This window comes from Electrophorus electricus, chromosome 18 (assembly GCF_013358815.1).
Source record: "Electrophorus electricus isolate fEleEle1 chromosome 18, fEleEle1.pri, whole genome shotgun sequence".
Taxonomy (NCBI): Eukaryota; Metazoa; Chordata; class Actinopteri; order Gymnotiformes; family Gymnotidae; genus Electrophorus; species Electrophorus electricus.
The window spans coordinates 6,518,028-6,538,801 of NC_049552.1; the positions used below are offsets into that span (position 1 = coordinate 6,518,028).

A 20,774-nucleotide genomic window follows, 5' to 3' on the forward strand; every position below is an offset into this window, starting at 1 on the left:
GCCTTCGGGCTCTCAGCTTTCCTTTCTCCGCTCCCGTTGCCGATCGAACTGGACGGAATTAGAAATGATATTGGAAAATATTCTTGAGCAGCCCTCCCATTCTTTCCTCCAATTGGTCGTGAATTTTGTCATATGACGCTCCTCACTTTTCTCAAAGCCTATTTGGTGTAGTCGTTGTCAGTTATTATGAGTCGTTGCGGGTCGTACCTATGATTGGTTCGTTACGAAAAAGCAAGTGAAAGCATCGTTCTAGCCATGGGTTATAATGGAGATAATTTAACCATCTCGGCCGAAAGGAGTCGACACATTGACTACAGTTCTAATTTTGGATCGGTCAGTAACTTCTTATACACCAGTCTATTTAAGGAAATAGTTTAAGGAAGACTATTTTAGATTTATGCGCAATTAAAAGGTAATATCTGAGAAATTGTTCCAAATGAGGTTTAGGCCTACATCATTTACAACAACTAATATTCAGTTAAAAAAACAGCAGCTAATTCATGTTTATAATGTATTCATAAATATATTTGTTCGTAATCCATGTTGGGACAATTAGGCAAAAAACCCCACTGCTAAATCAAAAATAATTTATGTAAAAATGTTTGTTTTGACATTGGAAAATACACCTCAGGTATGGAGTATAAATTACCTCAATGCTTTGTTTTATGCACTTAAGTGTGGAACCATTCTGTTTTTCTATTACCAAGGTAACCAGTCATGGTAATGCGGTATTGTATGAATCTTTATATCAAATATGATGTCTATTTTTAATATTTCAACTCACACCAAACAAATTCACTATTGCAGTGTAGATGGGAAGCATTTTCATCCCCTCACATTGATATTTCCCATTGGAATTTAAAAGAGATCACTCCATGGCCAGTGAAAAGACAGACCCATGGCAGACTGCGAGACAGTCCCACACTGCCCCTCCCCTTTTGTCATGTAAATACTGCACTGGCACTGCTGCAGGGTAGCTGGGCGACGTGTGAAGAGCTTGTCGTTAATGGCTGAGCCCTGTTGTCGCACACAAAGGCGGGCTTTAACACTGACCCCAGAAACCTCCCACTGAGCCCAAAACTCTTCCTGCACTTCAGTTTGAAAGGACTCTTTTGTGTCCAGGGGACAGGATCCAAGGCGGGGGTGGGGGGTTGGGGGGTGGGTAGGTTGGGACGTGGGGCTAGGGTAACGAGCAGAGAGAGCAAAAACTGCAACAGTAAGGAACAGGCATTAAATGACAGGCCTAAAGCAAAGGGTCAGTTTGGCTTTAGCTTAAGTGGGTTCCTTCTGAAGTCTGTATTTCTTAAAGCTACACTCCTTGAACTATTCTGGTTGGTAAATTTGAGTTCCTTAGGCTGTCAAAGGAGATAAATTGCACCAAAATATGAAATTTATATAAACCAAAACATCATGAAAGTCTTTGTTAAAAAAGAAAGAATAAAATGATTTATTACAAAAACATTTCCTGAAATTTATTCAAGGGTTCTTGAAAGCAGTAAAACACTGAGCAATTGGATCTAAAAGTGATCCAAAATGTTCAATGAAATTATTCTCGTTGTGGAAAAATATATGCCAGTATCCACAAAATGCATATTTAATTTATGAATTTACAGAAGGGAATAGACAACAGTTATTCCTCAATAATTATAGTTTGTTGCTCAAGGCAAAAAATGGCTAGTGATCTGGTGAGAAAGTCTACACAGCCCACAGGGATGTTGTTCAATGGTCACTGTAAATCACAGACACCAAAGGCAAGCATTTAAAGCCAGATCAAGGACAACACACCCCCAACCCAAATTTCTGAAAAAGTAAATCATATGATCTTCTATATTTCTTTTAGCTGACAATATTAACAAAGGTCTGCCTACATGCAGATATGTACCACCAACAATAAATAATGGTGATTAAAAAAAATCTTCACATCTCTCCACACTGGGCAATGACGATAGGTAGCTTGGGTTTGTTGTTGGGTCCTGTGGGCACATTCTGCAAACAGATATTTAAAGACAACAATTAACCTCAAAAGTGCCTATTGATTTAGATGGTTAATTTTCAAAAATAGTTCCAAAAATTAATCTGCAACCGATGGAAACGGACAAACCCACCAACAGATAGAATACTGTCCCTAAGTATCTGTGTTAGTTTTTGTTGCTTAGGCTTTGCATTTCAGCACATCTCAGATTTGAAATGAAAAACATCAGTAAAGCAGACCGTCACCTTTAATCGAAGGCTATGCATCCTTGCATTCATACTGAGAGGACTGTGAAGGAATATAATCCCATTTTATACATACTCCTCACATTTTAGAAGACCAAATGTAATTGGGCAGTTGGCTGTGCAGACATTGTTTTGTGCAGCTGTGTGTATGGCTGCATAATTTGTTCATACACAAGATTGATGCTAGAGGTGGCTTTAAGCATCTGGGCACTGGTGGTGCTGTCCTTCAACATCAGAACCAAATACCAGTGCTGAGAAAGCATATGAGATTGAAAAATCCAAATAAATATTTGGCTTTGCTTATACTTGACTAGGTTTCAGATGGTTTACTACAAGATGTTAACAGAAAGGCCACGTTACATGGTGGTAAAAAGCACATTAAAAAGCACCAAAAGAGTATGCAGAAAAAGGTCCACTCAGTATAAAGTACACTGCCTGGCCAAAAAAAAAAAAAAAAGGTAATCACCTGGATTTACCTAAGCAAATAGGTAAGAGCCTTCCATTGGATAATTACTGCATGGGTGATTAATGTTTCAGCTGGCAACAAGTTATTTAACCCTAACTGTTAAACAATTTGTTCTCATTTGTTAAACAACCATGTCGAAAGACACATCCTATGGTCGTGGAAAAGATGTTAATCTGTTTCAGAAGGGTGAAATTATTGGCATGCATCAAGCAGCGAAAACATCTAAGGAGATTGCTTATTTTTTTGGCCAAGCAGTGTATATAAATATATAGGAACCAAACAAACAAAAAACTGCAGAGATTTAAAGACTGCATTGTATGCAGTCTCCATTCACAAATTCAGCTGAGAAGGCAACATGAGCTTTTGAAAATGAGGTCAGAAAGGCATTTAAAGTTATAATGAACTCATTTCATATGTTACTACAAGACTATTTAACTACAGCCTTATGGCCAAAACAGTGGTCTGGACGCACTGGATAAAACCCAATACAAATGGACTTGTTCAGACTTCCTTGCTGCATACTAAATCATCACCATCATCTGTGACTGGTCGAGGTGACCTTGTGTTGTAGGCTTCAGTGGCTGTTATTTTGTGACTCCCTCTAGTAAATTCAGCTCACCTCAATTTTTCTCATTACAAGCAAACCATCCACCACTTTCCCTGAAATGAAGGTAAAAAAAAACAAAAAACACATCAAACATCAAGTACAACAATTGCCGATTAATCATTCAAACAACAAAATTAGGTTTGGATTTAGTTTTGATTCATGCTTTCTTTCCATGGAGAAATGCATGGAGAATTCCTACAATAAAAGCTTTGAGTGACAGCAAAACTCCAACCTCATCAGCTTCTTTGCTCATTAGAAGAAAACAATTCAGGAATGCTGCTTCCCCAGTTCCCCAATATGCAATGGTGTTCAACTAATCCTCCAAGAGACATGGAAATTATAGCCACATGTAGCTACCATCACTCACCAAATACCACATGCTTCCCATCTAACCAGTCACATTTTGTGCAGGTTATGAAAAACTGGCAGCCATTCGTCCCTGGGCCACTATTTGCCTGTTTAGAAAAGGAAAGTTTCCAATGCTGGTGTTAACAGGTGTATATTTATGAGAAGTACAAGTTCAGGGCTGCAAAATGTCATTTCTAATTACAATGGTTACAGCTGGATGATACTACAATGAAATGTCATCTCATGACATCCCACTCTGAAGTGAGAAGTGAGCAACAGTGGACCAGTAATATGTAGCTTCCAAAATGTGCATGGGGTGTGAGGGGTGGGTACAAGGATAAAACACCACTAGCATCCCAGCACAATCACTGTCCTCCATTTCACACATGCACACATCTGTGTGTCACTGACTAGACACAGAAGTTGTAGTGTGAGACAGGCTTACCATAGAGAGAAGGCCTGGGGCAGAGTGTTTGAGTTTAAAGTTCTCATCTGCAAATGGTCCTCTGTAGATACTGCAAATTCCTGTGCCATCTGACTGTAACAAAACATGGATTTTGTACATTTAACATGCATACTCCACTCCTTATGAATTAAATAAGTTGCAACTGACGAGTTTGACCACTAGGGGGCGAGGGCAGACAGTCTACTGTATGACTGCTGCTCTAATAGTCATCGCAAATAACTTAAAAAGACTGGTATTTTTAATCTTCATTTCATCACGTCTTAAAAGCTGCATTCTTTAGTCCAATTTTTTTTTCATTCCTTATTTTATCATTCATTTTCAAGAAAACCCAGATGCCTTTATCTACATGCTTTATACATTTTACAGTGAAAAAATTACATTATCTCTCTCTCCACCATAAACCTGCAAGTAATACGTTCTGCAACCAATGCTGTTCTAGTGATTTATGTTCTTTTAATAATATGTATTCACAGATCAAAAGGTCATTGTTCAGTTAGCACACTTAGTCCATGGCTGGCTGTGAAAATTGGCCACGTTCTTGAGCAAGGGCTCAAATATTTGGCATGTCATCAAGATAACTGTATAACAGCTTTTAATGTTCTGAATAAATTTTTGCTTAGGTGCTGTTTGGACTGTGGCAGTATCATGAGGATGTCCCTTTATGAAACTGATACCCTTTATGAAAAGGGTATAAACATTTTATATTTTAGGCTTAAACAAATGGGTAAGATACATTCTTTACACAGTTTAGCAACACTAACAAATCTCATTGATCCATAGGTTTTAAAATTATTCAGACACACATTATTAATATTTGGTGAAGTGACACCTGGCAAGACCCCACTCTGCAATTCTTAACAAGGTTGATGAACACTTGCTAAGGGATCTTGTCTGTGAACAACATTTCCAGTTCCTTCCTGGGTCTTCACATGTGGACTGCCCTCTTCCAATTCACATCACAGGATTTCAGTTGTGTTCAAAGACTGAGAGGGCCATTGCAAAACTTTGATTTTGTGTTCCTACAACCATTTCTGGGTAGACTTTGATGTGTGTTTGGGGTTATTATCTTGCTGAAAAGTCCACACCTGGCCAGATTTCACCCTTTGGGCAGAGGGAGACGTATATTGGACTAAAGTCTCCAGATATTTAGTGGAATTAATTATGCCAGTATGCACAAAGCATTGACGATCCGTCACCATGTTTGTGGATTTTTGGCATTTTATATATGTGTGTGTGTGTTGTGTGTGTGTGTGTTGTGTGTATGTGCAAATACACCAGAGTCTATGCAAAATCCCAAGTTTGGGATCCACATTTACATGAAACCCCCCACCTCCACACATATACAAACTCCTTTCAGCAGATTTGCCACCCAGACTTACATTTACAAAATCGCCTCCTTGAATCATGAAGTCCTTAATCACTCTGGGTAAAAAAGGTAGAAGAAAATTATTTCGGGGATTTCACAGTTCAACTGTTTAAAAAACAAACAAACAAACAAACAAACAAAAAAAAAACGGAGAAAAACAAACACCACAGAAGATGTGGTTTTCCTCCCACATGGTGCTTAGGTGCCACTACAATCACAAAACAGCATTTCTATAATCAAATTATTTTTTTACGTTTGATAAGATAAACTTTTAAAGGTTGTTTTTTAGGGGGAGGAAAGCTCATTGTCTGATAACATTTCAAATTAGTCTTTGTCCCCACATTTTTAAGGAAGTGCAAAGATGTTTGAGGAAGCAGTTTCAAGAAGCAAATTTGGTGGGCTATATTTAATATGTATGTTTAATATCAAGACAACAAAGCACTGCTGTATAAGAGTGTCTACTAAATGTAAGCACTTCATTTTTGCTACAATTAGGTAGGTCACCATTCACAAAGAAACGGTTTTCAAACACTGGTATCAAACACAGTAGTGACTTCATATCTGAGGCAGGCTGTGTACATTACAGCCCTACATACAACTTCTTATAGTAGATTAAATGCTGATATTATGATCTCTATGCCCCAGAGCTAACATTCACAGCAACACGAACGCCTCCTAACATGACATGCTGTTTAAGTGGTGAAGTCATTCCTCTGCACTTTCTTCCAACAGTGCTGAAGTGGAGCAATGGAGTAGCATTGTAACTAGCGTAAGAGCAGCATCACATTATCAGTATTAAACAACAACACAGGGCTTCAGACTGAAGTTATTTGTGAAACCCTGAACAAAACAGTTCCCTTCTGGAAGAGTCTGAGGGCTGCCAACAGACATACACTTTCCCATACACAGATGTACTCTGGACAGACAACAGAAAACCACGGCCTTACCTATGGAACGTGCATCCTTTGTATCCGATTGGAACTCCATCTTTCCTGGGAAAGGATTTGCATGACATCAGTGCAAATGAAGGAAGATTGACATCACAACAGCCATTAAATACTGTCCAATACTGTTCCTCTAGGACTGAATTTTGCTAGATTCAGAAGCTTTGCTTTGCATATGAAAGCATACTGTAGAAGCTATTCCTCATCCTGTATGGTACACCTCAGAGGAAATGGTCTCACAGGTTGTGAGTCAATGATGACTGTATTTTTCATTATTTTTAAACCACTTAAAGATTAAGTAAAAGTGTTACTAGCCAAGCATGAGATTTGACATCAAGTGGGCTGACAAAGATGAGCGTTTTGAAAGCTCCAGTACAGAGTGGTTGCTGTAAATAGGAGCCTCATGAGACAAGGTTTCAATTCCTCACTCCAGGTTACCTGAACTCCCCAGTGCAGAACTGCCTGCAAGACAATACAAAAGGTGTGTCACTGCTGGAGGCACAGCACAGAGACGGCACAGACAGGTACCGCACACTGCAGTGGCTGCTACATGCCATTCACATAACCCGATTTAGTTTCAATCATTTCTACACTAGGTAAATATATTCAGTTATTATTCCATCCAAACCACAGCTTGACTAGAGGGTTATCTTGAAAAAAAATGAACAGGATTAAACTTTCATCCTACCGAAAGTTCTCTGCTGTCTTAGGAACGACATCAGCAAAGAGCTCAATCTTCATTCTTCCAACTTCCTGTAGAGGAAAATATATAGTTTTAATATTTGGATCTCAAACATGTGACTACAGCAGCAATAAATAATTAAATAGATAAATAAGATAAAAATGTATTAATAAAACACACACACACACACACACACACACACACCTCTATATCCATAACTATTAGCCTTATTCATTATCAATAAAAACTTCAGGATAGTCATTGATTTATAAGTGAATAGTGTCCAAGTTGAAATCAGACCCAAGACTCAATCGAGCCCCATTGTTGGACCAAAGGAAGGACCAAAGCTGGTATTGTGTATTGTGCTTCCAGTGTAGGGAAGTGGGAGGTCAAGATCGGCCCCCGAGTCAACCCACAGTGCCCAGGTTGGCAGAAATGGGGCGTGCAAGCTCGAGCTATCCCTGCCCTGCGTGGGCTGGGGGGGGGGCGTACACCCAAGCCCTCTAAAAGAACCCGTTTGTCTGGCTGCATCAATGGAATCATCCATCACTGTACCAAGAGCATTCTACTGCATACTGTGGTCAGTGGCACAGCCGAGGGGGCCTCAGATCTTTGATGTTTCCATAGAAATTACAAAGAAAAAAGACTGGGATGCGAATGGATATGCTGAATGAACCAAAGTCTCAACTTTAAAAACCCATACGTGGACATATGTAGGTAAGTCATAGTACCTGACTTCATTTATACCAATACCAAGCCACAGAATAGAGGTGCATGCTGGTAGACTAAACAGAACTCAATAAGGCAACCAGCTAGAGGTCTGTACTGGTTGAAGTAGAGTATTTATCTGGAGCTTGTGACTTGGTACAGCCCATAATATAAAGTCAAGCTCTTCATGATATAAAGAAATGAAGAAGTGTCAGTGTGTTGCCAGGAATAAAACAAAAAACTAAAAGGGCCATTCTTACATGAACAAACCTCCCACCACCTAAACCAGTGTGTGTGTGTGTGTGTGTTTGTGTGTAGAAGTCTCGCAATAAGTGTTTAAGAGGAGCTTGTCTTTTATGGCAGCATTTTTGCACACATAAGATATAAGATAAAAGAAAGAAACACAGGGCAAAAGGTAAAAACATGCTACAGAATACGTGCCTAGAGCTATACAGCTGATTGACTGTGTAAAGTGTTTTTTTGTGTCTACTGTGCAAGGCAAAGGTATGAATGGACTATAGAGACAGTTGACAGCCTTTTATTAGATATCAAACATATTTGTGATGTTTACAACTTTATGTTTCTACTGCTGCAACACCACAGGTTATCTTGAGAAAGTTTGTTTGTTTGTTAGTTCTTTTTCTTTCTTGCTATCCATCATAAATCTGGTGCAATTGCAAGTTTCAAAAATCTGACGTTATAGACAGGTGAACCAACCTTTACACATATGAAAGGGAAACATTGTACATGCAATAATCGCAACAGGTGAAGATCTGTGTGTGTTTGCACTCATGGCGTTGGTCAACAAACCCTGTTACTATGACAATTAATACTAGCATTTTTGTGTGTATGCTTGCTAGTGGTTTTCATTTTTATTGTCTAAATGTTTAACTGATCAAAGCCATAACACAATTATTTTGTTCATTGTTGAAACATTCAACTGAACAAGCCTTAAAACAATTAATGTGTTTTAACGGTTAACTGAACAAGGAATAAAAATGAATAAACTAAAGAAAATCTTACAAGATTTTGTGTATGTAGCAGTAATTGGGCTATTTGGCCCAAGCACTCCGCTGTCCCAGCTTACTCAAAGTTCCACAGAGCAGATCCATGAGTACCAGGTCCATGCACAAAGGGAGGAGTAAGTGGCAGGTTTGGGCTGCAGCCTCAACTTTACGCTCACCAGTTATCAAGCTTTTAGAGGTTGACCCCCGAAGCAGTCGTCAGGTGCTGGCAATCCAGACAACCAGATGATTATCACGCCCCTAGTTTCAAAAAGGAGTGGTGGCTGACATTTTTGCACTTAAACTTCCACAGTTAAATTGATCCATCTGCAAGCTCAAATGGACCCCATGTTTGTTAAAGGCACGTTTTCAAGCTGTCACATATTAGATTTATTAAACTGTACATGCGTCAACAGTACAGTCACGCAAGCTTAGCAACGTCCGGGAGTGCGGCTTCGTGAATGAACAATTCCTTAAGGGAAATGTTTCTTTTCTTCCAGAGAGCAGAGCTAAACACGCGGCACTGTCCAGCAACGTATGAGCAGGGCTGCTTCACCAGGGGACAACGTGCAGTTAACGATGGGTGTGGTGAGAGGTTGTTTGTTTCAGATTACAGGTGGAATGGGTGTGGAGCAGGGGGTGTGGAGGAGGCAGTTTACACACACACACACCTGTGTGCTTTCCTCGATGCCATTCTCATTCCTGCATGAACAGCCAAGTCGCATTCATCTCAGCCATGAATACGGTTCGATATTGATGGGGTACCAAGCGGCGCACCAGTGCAACGAACACAGGAAAACGACCACGATTCAGGTATCATCTGCTTCAACATGTTCATTAGACATGTCCTTACTTGTTTATGCCTAAAGCTTGCTATTTATCTAAGTTTTAGTTTTTCTTGAATCCATTTGCTTAAGAATTTTTTTAACAAAAAAAGGAGCTGAGGTTCTCTAGAAGAAACAAAAAGAACCTGTTTAGAAAACCAATAGAGCTCTCTTCATCATCAAAGAGAGTAGTCTGGTTCTTTCGTTCACAAAAAAACCACCACCACAACAACTGTGCTAAAATTTAGCACATTTTGCTGTGCTAAAATGTTTTCATGTTTTTGTTATGAAAAACACAAGGTCCGTCATTGGCCAGTGGGGTTATTTAGAATGATGTACAAAAATACGGAAATGCTGTACAGGAAAAGGCATTCTTCTACTCCACAGTGATGAGTGATATGTGATATGATCTACAAATAAAGGTGTTTTAATCTCAGAAATCTACTGACTTGTCTTAGGCCCCAGACAGTCCAGCAAAACTGGTATCACCCTAAAAAAATAATGTACTGTGAACTACAGTGCAATGGTGTTTGGCTGGCTGCAATGTTTGTCAATAATGAACCCCCATGTGATTGATTAGATAGCGAGAGGAAAAAAGCAGATCTTTCTTACAAAGGTGAACTCATTCAACAGTCATGGTTCTGTTAACCTAAATGATTTCTCCCAGAAGTCAAGCCTTTCCACATACAATTAAACACATTAAATACCTTAAATGAATGTATTTAAATTAATATATTAAACACTGTATTAGTGGGAGTTAGTGACTTTGCCCTTGAATGGGATACTTAGTAATGTAATGTATTGTCAGCAAACAAAACAACGGTGGCTTTAAGACACACATATTTTGCAAGTGAAAGGTTACTCCATTTTTAAAATCCACCGCCAGCCCATATTTCATTGTAAATGTCGATTTATTACCATCATTACATTATCTCTGGATTTCACCTATGTTGTTTATGGAAAAAGGAGCCTTGCTTTTTTTTAATTATACATTCCCTTATCCATTTTTAATTTAGAAATCTATACTTGGTTTACAATCTTTTTTTGTGTGATCTCCTTTGTCAAATAATTGCTACGCTCTCAATATATGTATTTTAGATTCCTGCAGTACAAAGTTAGGAAGACAAATTCGGTGGAAATTCTTTAGAGCAAGTTAAAGCTTCAGGATCTTGTTCCACAGAATGTTTGTTTACTGTGGCAAAAGTAAAAGAGAGGGCTTCAAATGTCCACCTGCTGTAAATGAACTCGGGGTTTAGTGCATCTTATGTTTTGCACTGCATGTCCGTGTACTAACTGATTATATGCACTGCTGCCATGCGGGCTTACACCTTCCTGCAAGAAAGAGTTTTTACATTTTTTGGGGAGATTTCATTGATGACTACCCAATAATGTATAATGGTGTTTTTGCCATGATTCGGATTTTCACGTTTTCCTCCATTTTCTTATATAAATTTGATATAATTTATTTAACTTGTGTTTATGAACTGGCAGATGGAGGATTATGCTACTCTTTTTAAAATACTTTTTTTTTTTTATGTTTCCTTCTAGTGGATTTGAGTTGGGAGGGATTAACTGGGCAAATTAACACGATGGTCGTGGCACATTGCTTGTGTTTCTGATTTTAAAAAAATGACACCGATCAGAGATACATATTAAATCATGGACATCATCTACATTGCTTTATCGAAATTTGTTAAAAGCCCTTGTGAACCTCCTCTCCCATCAGGCAGCCTTTTACATAAAATGGACATAATTGTTTACTGTACATAATTAAGTCTCTTTAAAACTGAACAAACCTGAGCAAAACCAGCTAGCATTTTGGATACACTTTTTATCATTTACATGTTTTACAGTGGTGCAATATTCCAGTGGGAGACGCTCTTGTTCAGAGTCAGATGAATGAAAAATCCTGTCTTCTCTGTTGCTCACACCAGATTGTATACATTTCCATGGCAATGTCACCATCAATTTTTATGTCACTGTCAAACTAATACACCTACACAGTTCTGCGCAGGCAGCAGTTCAGGGGGTTTGGGAGCATTTCATTTCTATTAAACTATATTTTTATGTATACGTTTCTTTAGCAACATACCAAAATCATTAGTAAGAGTCCACAGCCTGGCTCACAGCCAAGAATTTTGATGCACACAAGTTTGGTGACTTGCCCACTTCTAACTGATCTACAGTATTATGTAGATGATGGCCTAAAAAAAATAAAATAAATAAAAATAGTGAATTTGCCTTTATATACAAGTCCAACTCTTTATCTATAAATTCTAACTCACACTTAACATCCTTTAACCATTTTGCATGGTTAGCACAGACAGTGTTGTGTAAAATTAAAACTCAACCCTTCCGACAGATCTGTTGATTGTGGTGAGACTTGGAAATGTTATGCGAATATACAAATTATTGTTTTTCATCCGTTTTTTTGTTTTGTTTGTTTGTCACACCAGAGAATAGCAGCTCAGTGAAGAGAACTGGCAGAAATATGTTGGTTCCTCACTTTTCGGAGACGGCCCCGTCAGAGGGCATGTTGGCAATACTGCAGCAGGAGGACAGCAGTGAGTGCGTGGTGGACCAGACGCCGCAGTACTTCTTCCTGCTACTCTCCAAGGTGGCCCTCAACACACTAGTCCTGTCATTCTGGCTTCGCAGCATCACCAAATCTATGCTGGGCATCTACAGCATCTCCATGTATGTGGTGGACCTGCTGCTGGTGTGCAGCATCTCCTGGGCCTGGTGGTTCCGGGAGAACCTCGGCACCCACGTGTCCGTGTGCTTCACCCTGTCTCACGGCTCCGCCGTCTACTCCGTCCTGCCCTTGCCGGTCCTGGCGGCCGGCGCCATCGACTACGCCGCCCGTCGGCACCCCGAGGCCAGCCAATGCTCTGTTGCCAGGGCTGCAGGGCACTGTGGGGTGGTGCTCATGTTGTGGGTGCTGGCCTGCTCCTACTCCTACTGTTACACTGACACGGAGCTGCTGATGGTGGACTACAAGGAGGGAGCGAAGGCTCTCGTGTGTCCTGTGCAGGCATCAATAGTGGTGAGCTTCTTCAGTCTCAACCTGTCGCTTGCCGTGGGCTTCATCCTGCTGCTCTACTACCGGGGACTACCTCACTGGGTTGACCAAGCCAGCAAACTCTCCAGCCAGAGGGCCTGGATATTGGTCCCAAGGAGCAACCAGGCCTTGTCGGCCAAGTTGGAGACCCTCGAAGTAGGGCCGATCAAGGAAGCCCCCGTGGCGGCAGTCAAGGTGGATCAGCAGCCTCCTCTCTTTGTCAGCCTGACTCTGTGCTTCGCCCTTAACTGGACCCCCTACCTTCTCATGTCCATGGCCTGCGACACCCTGGGGTTCACTGTGCCCGCCTACGCCACCGTCAACCTTCTCTGGTCGGCCTGTGCCAACAGCCTGCTAGAGGGCATGGTCATCTGGTACAGCAGTACCGACAACACGCCTCCCTACAAATCATCAGATGACATCTGTGAATGGAGCATCTACTGGCTTTTGAGTAAAGGGTACAGGTGGCAGATGGCCAGCGAGACGCCCCATGACAAATTAAGTTCACCCGAGACAGCTGATATGGCGATTCTGGAGATGTAGGGTAGGGTTTTAAATCAGAATTGTATAGGTACCATGTGAAGACTAGCCTCTTAGTGAAACTGGAACATTGTGCTGTTTGCATAGGGCCCAGACATTAAAAAACAAAATCAAACCTGACCCATCTTTTGGTACATAGGAAATAAGCCTGCATGCATGGCAACGCCTTTCAAAGCTTCAATGTTTGTATAATAGAGTGTAAATATCATTTTAAATAAACATTAGATTTAAGCCCGTATGATGACCAATTATCACCTTTTGCATCAATACCACCTTTTGCATGAGTACCACCTTTTGTATGTTGAGTAAACAAAAGGATAAAGCAACATGGAAGGTTTGTGCAGCGCAGGGGCAGAGCTTAATGATTAATGACCCAGGAGGTCTGCTCAGAGCAACTTGGGGCCAGTCAGTGTGTTCAAACAAATTGTGATTCAAAAAAAATCTCCAGGCTAGCTAAGGTGCTCCATCTCCATTATCACGCAGCAGACATGCAAAACAAGACATCCTTTAAAATGGGCATTGGTCTTTGTCAAGATTTTGACCCTTCATTCTCTGTATTCCACAGAGGTGATATAGCTTAGCAGAATCATTTGTTATAGTTCATAAATGCAAGTTATAGAATGCCTAATAAGAAGATTATTTAAGATTACAGGACAACAATTTTATAATATGATCATTTTAAGCAGTTTAATGATCATCTGGATTTAATTTCAGTATCAATCACTCGCCACATCCAATGACGAACCACATTCACCAAGCAATGGTGAGCTCATTCCACAAGCAAAACCCCAATGGTCTGAGTTCTGCACAAATTTCAGCAGTAAATCATGACATAGGCCTAATTACAGAAGGAGACAAACAGAAGGTGATTGACGACTACATATAGTTACAGGGGGCAGTGGTAGCACCACCACCACCACCACCACCAAATTGCCACTGTTGGGCCCCTGAGCAAGGCCCTTAACCCTCAGTTGCCAAAGCTGTATATAGTCACAACTGTAACTCACAATGGATAAAAGCGTGAGCTAAATGCTGTAAATTTCCAGGCTGCTTCTTCTAAAATAACAGTGAAGAGACAACGAGGCATGCTTCTCCTCACAGCACCAGCAGACAATTCCCAACATGCACAGAACACAAGAGCAGACTTTTATAGAAAGCAGCACCAGTCACTAAGGTGACACACCCCTGGTCCCCAGTCGCCCGACAAGCTCCTAGAACAATAGCATGGTGAAACCGAGAGAGTGGCAGTAACCCAAGACAAAGAGCTTGAAACGGACTGGAGGGAAACCCATGACACCAACTTTAAGGAGCAAAAACAAAGGGTTACAAATGATGCATATCGTATTACTGAACCTAATAGTGTTCGAGGCTTTGTTGCTCTCAGTATAGGGAGACAATGGTGGTAGATACAGGAGGATTGCTGTCATTTCTGTAATATACTTCAAAGTGCACTTGGAAGCAGCAGCACTATTAGTGTGCTTTTTGACTGGTTCCAAAAAGTGTTATGTAGTGCGACTAAGCACAATTCAGATTTTGAGCTCAGTCCTCCAGTAAGACGCACTAAAATTTGAAGACATTTCGATACTTGTCTGAAGGGCTTTGTCAGATCTAGAGCAGGTGGGAAATTCCCTGCCATTTAATCCTCTGTGGAGGACTCAAACCAGTGACACCATGAGAGGGTCACAGGTTGCTGAAGTCCTGAGGTGGGAATCTGTGTCACATGGGATCAAATGATAGGATCCCATTATAAGCAGATGAAAACAGGTGTCAACCACGCCAAAGTGCACCATAAGTGGGGGGGGGGGGGAATAAAGCACCCTTAACAAGCATCAAGTACTCTAAATTTGTTAATTACAAAAATGTAGACTGAAAATGTTTTAATGATAGCCTAAACATCAATATAAACACAAACACATACATCAAATTACAGCACAAAGGACTTGGTACCATTAATCCACACATACTGTGGAAGATAAAATATGGATGACGGGTTTGCCCACAAGTCTGAAGGTTAGTCGTGCTTCACCGCTTACTTTCTTTTCATGAACTCAGTATATTGTCTCATCTGGATTAGCTAGCTCTCCTTCCTCAATCAGCTCGAAGCTGAAATGTGCACAGCAGGTAGATATCCCACTGGCTTTCCCTTTTGGGATCCACAATCACCAAGTTGCAGGTGGCCTACACAGCAGTGCTTGGACTGCAGTGGCCTGGAGCCAATTTAGCATAATCATACATACAGATAAGATGCTTTAAGTTTCTGTTCCACAAGCATCCCAAAAACAGGGAATTATGGGGATATGGTGGCAACATGCTTGTTGCTGAGAAGAGAACATTTGTTGTGTTTGTGGCCTTTGAGGAAATAAGAGTTTCGTGCCTTAGAGGTTGCTATTATGTCTATTGAGTATTCTCACAGTCGATCCACACAGAGGATAGTGGTGTTCTGTCTGGTTTTTAACCTCTGTTTGATGTAATGGTGATCCTGCTGGACTTTGCTGTTGTTTGGGCAAAACAAACAACATTCATGTGACTTCTTTTCATGACGTTTGGCAAACCTCCGTCTTGCAGTTTTGTTGTGATTTGTTAGTAATGACTTTCTTCTTGGGTGTTAGCCATGAAGGATGCCTTCAGTTGACATATGGGGAAGTGTTTGGACACTCGACTCTAGACTCACATTTGTTTCACCGTCTGTAATTTCAGTGTGGTGTGTCTAACCTAACTGCTTTAATTATACATAATGAAATGATATCCTGTTGTTTAAATTAAAATGAATGGTGTTCTCAGGTTTTGCTATATACTGTATCTGAGAGTTAGAAACAAAATAAAAACTCTCCAGACAGCCTGACAGGTCTACAAAGGCTAAAACATTGTTTGTGTAATAATATCTCTGGAATAATCTAATATTATATTCCAGGGAAACAGGACAAAATTAAGATGCTAGTCCAGTCTTAGCAATGCTACAAGGAAGCAGGATAGAGAGGGTTAGAGTTATCAATATAAACACATATGGCTGTGTACCAATAACTGGCACATACTTGTGAACATAAAACATGGATGATGGTTTGTCCACAAGTCCGAAGGTTAGTTGTAGCATAATCATACATTTAAATTGGGCAAAAACAGCTACTTTCTTAAGAAAAATGCAAATCCTTCTTACAGATAATCACGTCATCATGTGTGCGCACTTCAGCAGAATATGGAGACAGTGGGACAGGTTGCAAAATCCATGACAGCCACTCTACCACACGAAACCAACAGAATTTCATACAAGCCTTCATATCATGACAGCATGCACACCGCCAAGCAGCTTTTAGTGAACCATGGACAGTGATGGAGACTACCACCACCAAAGTGATATTGTTAACAGCTTTTTTGTAAGTCGATTGGCACAGCGGGCGATCAAAAATAAATATATATATAAATAAAAACCATTTTATTTATTTATAATTTTATATATATATATATATATATATATATATATATATATATATATATATATATATAAATGCTACAATTTATTTGGAAAAACTGTCATTATGCATAATTACCAACTTTTATTAAACAATCTAGAAAATGGCATGGGCAATAAATTCAATGTCCTCCTCATTAGTGGAAATGTTACTTACATCATAACCAACTATTTCCATTTATTTATATTTTTTGCTCACACATTTAGAGTTAAGATATAACCGGTCAATTACTGTCATTTGAAAATCATCTCTCATTGAATTCCTATTGCTTGACCCTCTGGAAATGTATTGATGGACCACCAATAACCAACATTCTTTCCAGCAACTATATATGCATCAAAATTCTGATTAAAAACACAAACATACTTTTTTCATTTAAGACTTCACATTCCAACACAAACTGAATAGTAAAGATGTCACGATATAAAATTTTCACTACACGATTATCGTGGCCAACAGAATTCTGTGACAGTGCCCCCTCACCGGCAGCCTCCATCAGGTGATGTTGGCATTCTACGTGGCATTTATGTTTCGTTTTCTGCACATGTTCTCCGTTTTGGTTTATTGCCACGTCCCACTCAGGTGGTGCATGTTTTCTTCAGTTATTGCACCAAATGTGTGTTACTATGTAATTTTGTTCTTTCCTTTATAAGATGATTCTATTTGTATGACTGATGTCAGTCATTGAAGTTACATTGGATTTTTTATTTTTTTTGGTCCTGTTGGTGCATGTTTACATTTAGTTTCGAACTCTTCAGTTGGAAACTCGTGTTTGCTTCCTTCTTTTCTCTGCACGTTCTATGCCTGTGACAAATACTTGACTATTGCGATATCTATAGAAAATCAGAACAAATGTTTCTTTAAGAAAAATGTAACCTACAGATCATGCCCTGACGGAGTAGGTGGTTGGTGTGCAAGTAGCTGAACTTAAATGGGAGAGCTACATATGAGCAGGTTACAGCTCTTTTAGCGTTACAGACTTTTGAGTTGTGCATACATGTGTAACTGATGTTTGTGTAGTTAAATATATACTTGCAAAATACCAGCATATGTCACTAAAGTTATATGTTTATTGGCCTATGATGCTTTCTGGTTTTGAAGGTTTGCTACTTGTTTCAGTGTTTCTGGTAGTAAATCCATGTTTAATATTAATCTGTTCATAATTTAAACAATCCTTGATGAGAATTTGTTTGCTGATATTAGTTGTTAAGTGGTAGGTTATAATACTATGCTAAGCTAATGAGGCTCATAGCTGTAATGTTAACTAGTGCTAAATTACAGAATTGTTTTGTTCTTTCCTGTATTACTTCAGACCGCAACACGACTCAGTTGTCACTACCTTGTTTGAAAATAATTTGGTGCTTGAAGCCTAGTGAATTATAAGGTTAAACATCTCAATATAAGGTTATACATCTCAAAATAATTGTTCTACATTATCTTGTTGGCCCAGTGTTACATTTACATTTTATGCCATTTAGCTGACACTTTATCCAAAAAAAAAGGTGTATTTGTGACTGAGTACAACTTGAGCAATTGAGGATTAAGGGCCTTGCTCAAGGGTCCAACAGTGGCAACTTGGCAGTAGGCTTGAACCAGAAACCTTCCAATTACAAGTCAAGTACCTTAACCACTGAGCTACCACTGCTCCTAATCCAGTGTCCAGTGCTCCAGCTGGACTGCGTTGCTGTTCAGGGAAGCAAACACAGGTTTTTACAGCTCCACCAAGATGGCCTGTCTTCTGTCGCACAATGATCATCTCCTCCTCTGTGGTTCTATGGAGTTTGTATTCTGTTAACTGGTGGTGGGGACTGAAAGATTGCCATCTTGAACTCGACTCCACAGAGTTTGCCTGTTTAGTGAAAGTCTGCACTTCATGGACTTTGAACTTGACTTTACATATTGGTATAATAATTGGCATTTAAACAGAAATATTGAACTGGTCAGACTGTAATGAAGGGTCCATATATTAAAGGAAACTGAAAAGCATCAGTTCACATGGATGACAAGTGTGTGGAGAGATGTTCTACGACTCTTCAGTGAGACAAATGAAAAGTGCAAATATAAGATCTTTACAAGTTCCTGATTAGGTTTAATTAAGATGCCTTTCGAAGAGATGGCTTTTCAGTCACCGTCTGAAGACAGTAAGGGATTCTGCTGTACTAATTTCAGTTATGATGCTGAACTAAACATTCTGAATAAGAGGCCTGTTTGTATTTACCCATCAAAACTGAGTAGATAATGTCGGTTACGTTAGGCTAACATGAATTATGTATTTTACTGTGCTACTTTAAATGAACTTAAGCATTCACCTGCAGAGTAACAAGACACGCCATGTACTCCCGTATCATTGCAGACCTACTTAGCACACAGACACACACATTTTGGGCAACAATAGGCCATCTGACTACACAATAAAAGAGATGGGTCATTTCGTTCAAACAGCATTATTGTCAGCGTGTAAAAAGCTACTTTAGTAACACGCAGTTGTAAATTCCCACATTTCTGATGATTTTTCATGACGCTGACAGCAAGAGCTTGTTTTACAGTTTTATGCAGTTATGTAAAATAAATCTATGTAACACTGTAGTCATCCAACCAATGATTAGGTTAGATAATCATATAGATTAGGCACACAAAATAATCACGGAGATTTAGCTAATACTATTTAGCAGGGAGTGCACAATGTGATACGTGAACATGTTAAATTACATGCGGCAGGCTTTTCTGAGAATAACGGAATACTAGCTCAATTTTTGAGTCATTAAGAATCTTAGAGGGAAAAATGTGTCACACTGTCAAATTACAAATCACACTGTCATTGTGTCAAACCACAATGTGCTCGACTCCACCCCGTCGTGTCAACCTAATACATTTTATTTGTGACCACAGACATGGGTACCTCTTGCGAGTTGGGTAGCTACCAGGCAAGGCTTACGACGTGTTTGCGCGGAGGAGGCTAAAGGTTTGTCACGAAGACGTTATATCATGAGAATAGCGTCACATCAAAGGGAACCCATAGTATTAATTCGCAGACTCCAACGGTAAGGATGGCTAAACAAGCACGCCGTTATCACCGGTGACCCGTCGCTGTATTTGAACATCACACCACGAACTTCTTGATTAGCGTTAGCAACCTAGCTTGGAGATTATGTAAATGTGAAAAGATGTTAGTTACCTGTCCCCCGATTGTAACATCAAAGAACACAATTGGGTTATTGGGATTTGAAGGTTGGACGTTCATTGTAGAAAGTCAGGCGTAGAAAAAAACAAAACAAAATATAGTTGCTAGGTTTATCTATTGTACAACGAGCAGAACATGCGGAACCAACGATTCAAAAAAAGACCACGACGGAAAGCGCAAGTAGACATTTCTACGAGTACTCAGGAAGGACACGCTCGCCTTTCAAAGTCGTTCATATTACTTGTGATGAGATTTTGTGTACTATAATTCTTTTATCTTTACCATAATATTGTTCAATTACGTATTTTTTGTTTTCTCAGAAACAAATGACAAACACCAGATATTTTTCCGGCCTCAAAGCAAAACAAGCGAGCAACCTGCAAATGTAATTTACTTGACGTCCTTTTATGTTAGAGCTGATTTATGTTCAAATCAGACTAAACTTGCTATTGTTTAATTTACAATACTTGACATTAACACATTACCTCTATTAAAATACACAAATATGAAATGTACACATTTAACATAACTTAATCAGTTTTAAATGGATTAATCATCACCTTCCTCCTCCAATGAAATCCATATGTAATTATGTATCAAAAGTGTACCACTTTGTTGCAGCAGTTAAATCAATGACTACTTGATCTTGATGTTTTTAATGTTTTACAGTATGCAGTTTGGTAATATGATAATTCCAATCCTGGTGAGATATAGATATGTTCTTTACCCAGTACTCGTATAGAAATCAATTAGTATAGTCAGACTGTAATCATGAGTTTGCAGACCCTGTGTGTCCTATGAACTGTAGTTATACCTACACCAGTGTTTGTTAATCAGCTTTTTGTACTTGTTTTCTTTTATTAAAAATGTTGTTTTAAATGTCAGAACATTCA

At 39.5% G+C, this 20,774-nt stretch overlaps 2 protein-coding genes across 3 annotated transcripts; one reads left to right on the forward strand and one right to left on the reverse strand.

The window, feature by feature from the left end:
* Positions 1–1,446: 1,446 nt before the first annotated feature.
* Positions 1,447–20,080, reverse strand: ppih (peptidylprolyl isomerase H (cyclophilin H)). 2 transcript variants are annotated; one of them, XM_027021157.2, is made up of 9 exons: positions 19,876–20,080; positions 7,103–7,167; positions 6,853–6,876; positions 6,418–6,462; positions 5,484–5,526; positions 4,084–4,176; positions 3,658–3,745; positions 3,303–3,343; positions 1,447–1,986 (listed from the first exon to the last, which is right to left on the reverse strand). In XM_027021157.2, the coding sequence occupies exons 1-9, from the start codon at positions 19,939–19,941 to the stop codon at positions 1,918–1,920; spliced, it is 534 nt and encodes a 177-aa protein (XP_026876958.1). In that variant the 5' UTR covers positions 19,942–20,080; the 3' UTR covers positions 1,447–1,917. The 2 variants fall into 2 exon arrangements, with proteins under 2 accessions (XP_026876958.1, XP_026876959.1); XM_027021158.2 differs by lacking the exon at positions 19,876–20,080 and adding an exon at positions 7,301–7,425.
* Positions 7,647–13,471, forward strand: si:dkeyp-100a1.6 (probable G-protein coupled receptor 160). Its single transcript, XM_027021156.2, has 3 exons — positions 7,647–7,813; positions 9,418–9,621; positions 12,089–13,471. The coding sequence occupies exon 3, from the start codon at positions 12,124–12,126 to the stop codon at positions 13,234–13,236; it is 1,113 nt and encodes a 370-aa protein (XP_026876957.2). The 5' UTR covers positions 7,647–7,813; positions 9,418–9,621; positions 12,089–12,123; the 3' UTR covers positions 13,237–13,471.
* Positions 20,081–20,774: the final 694 nt, after the last annotated feature.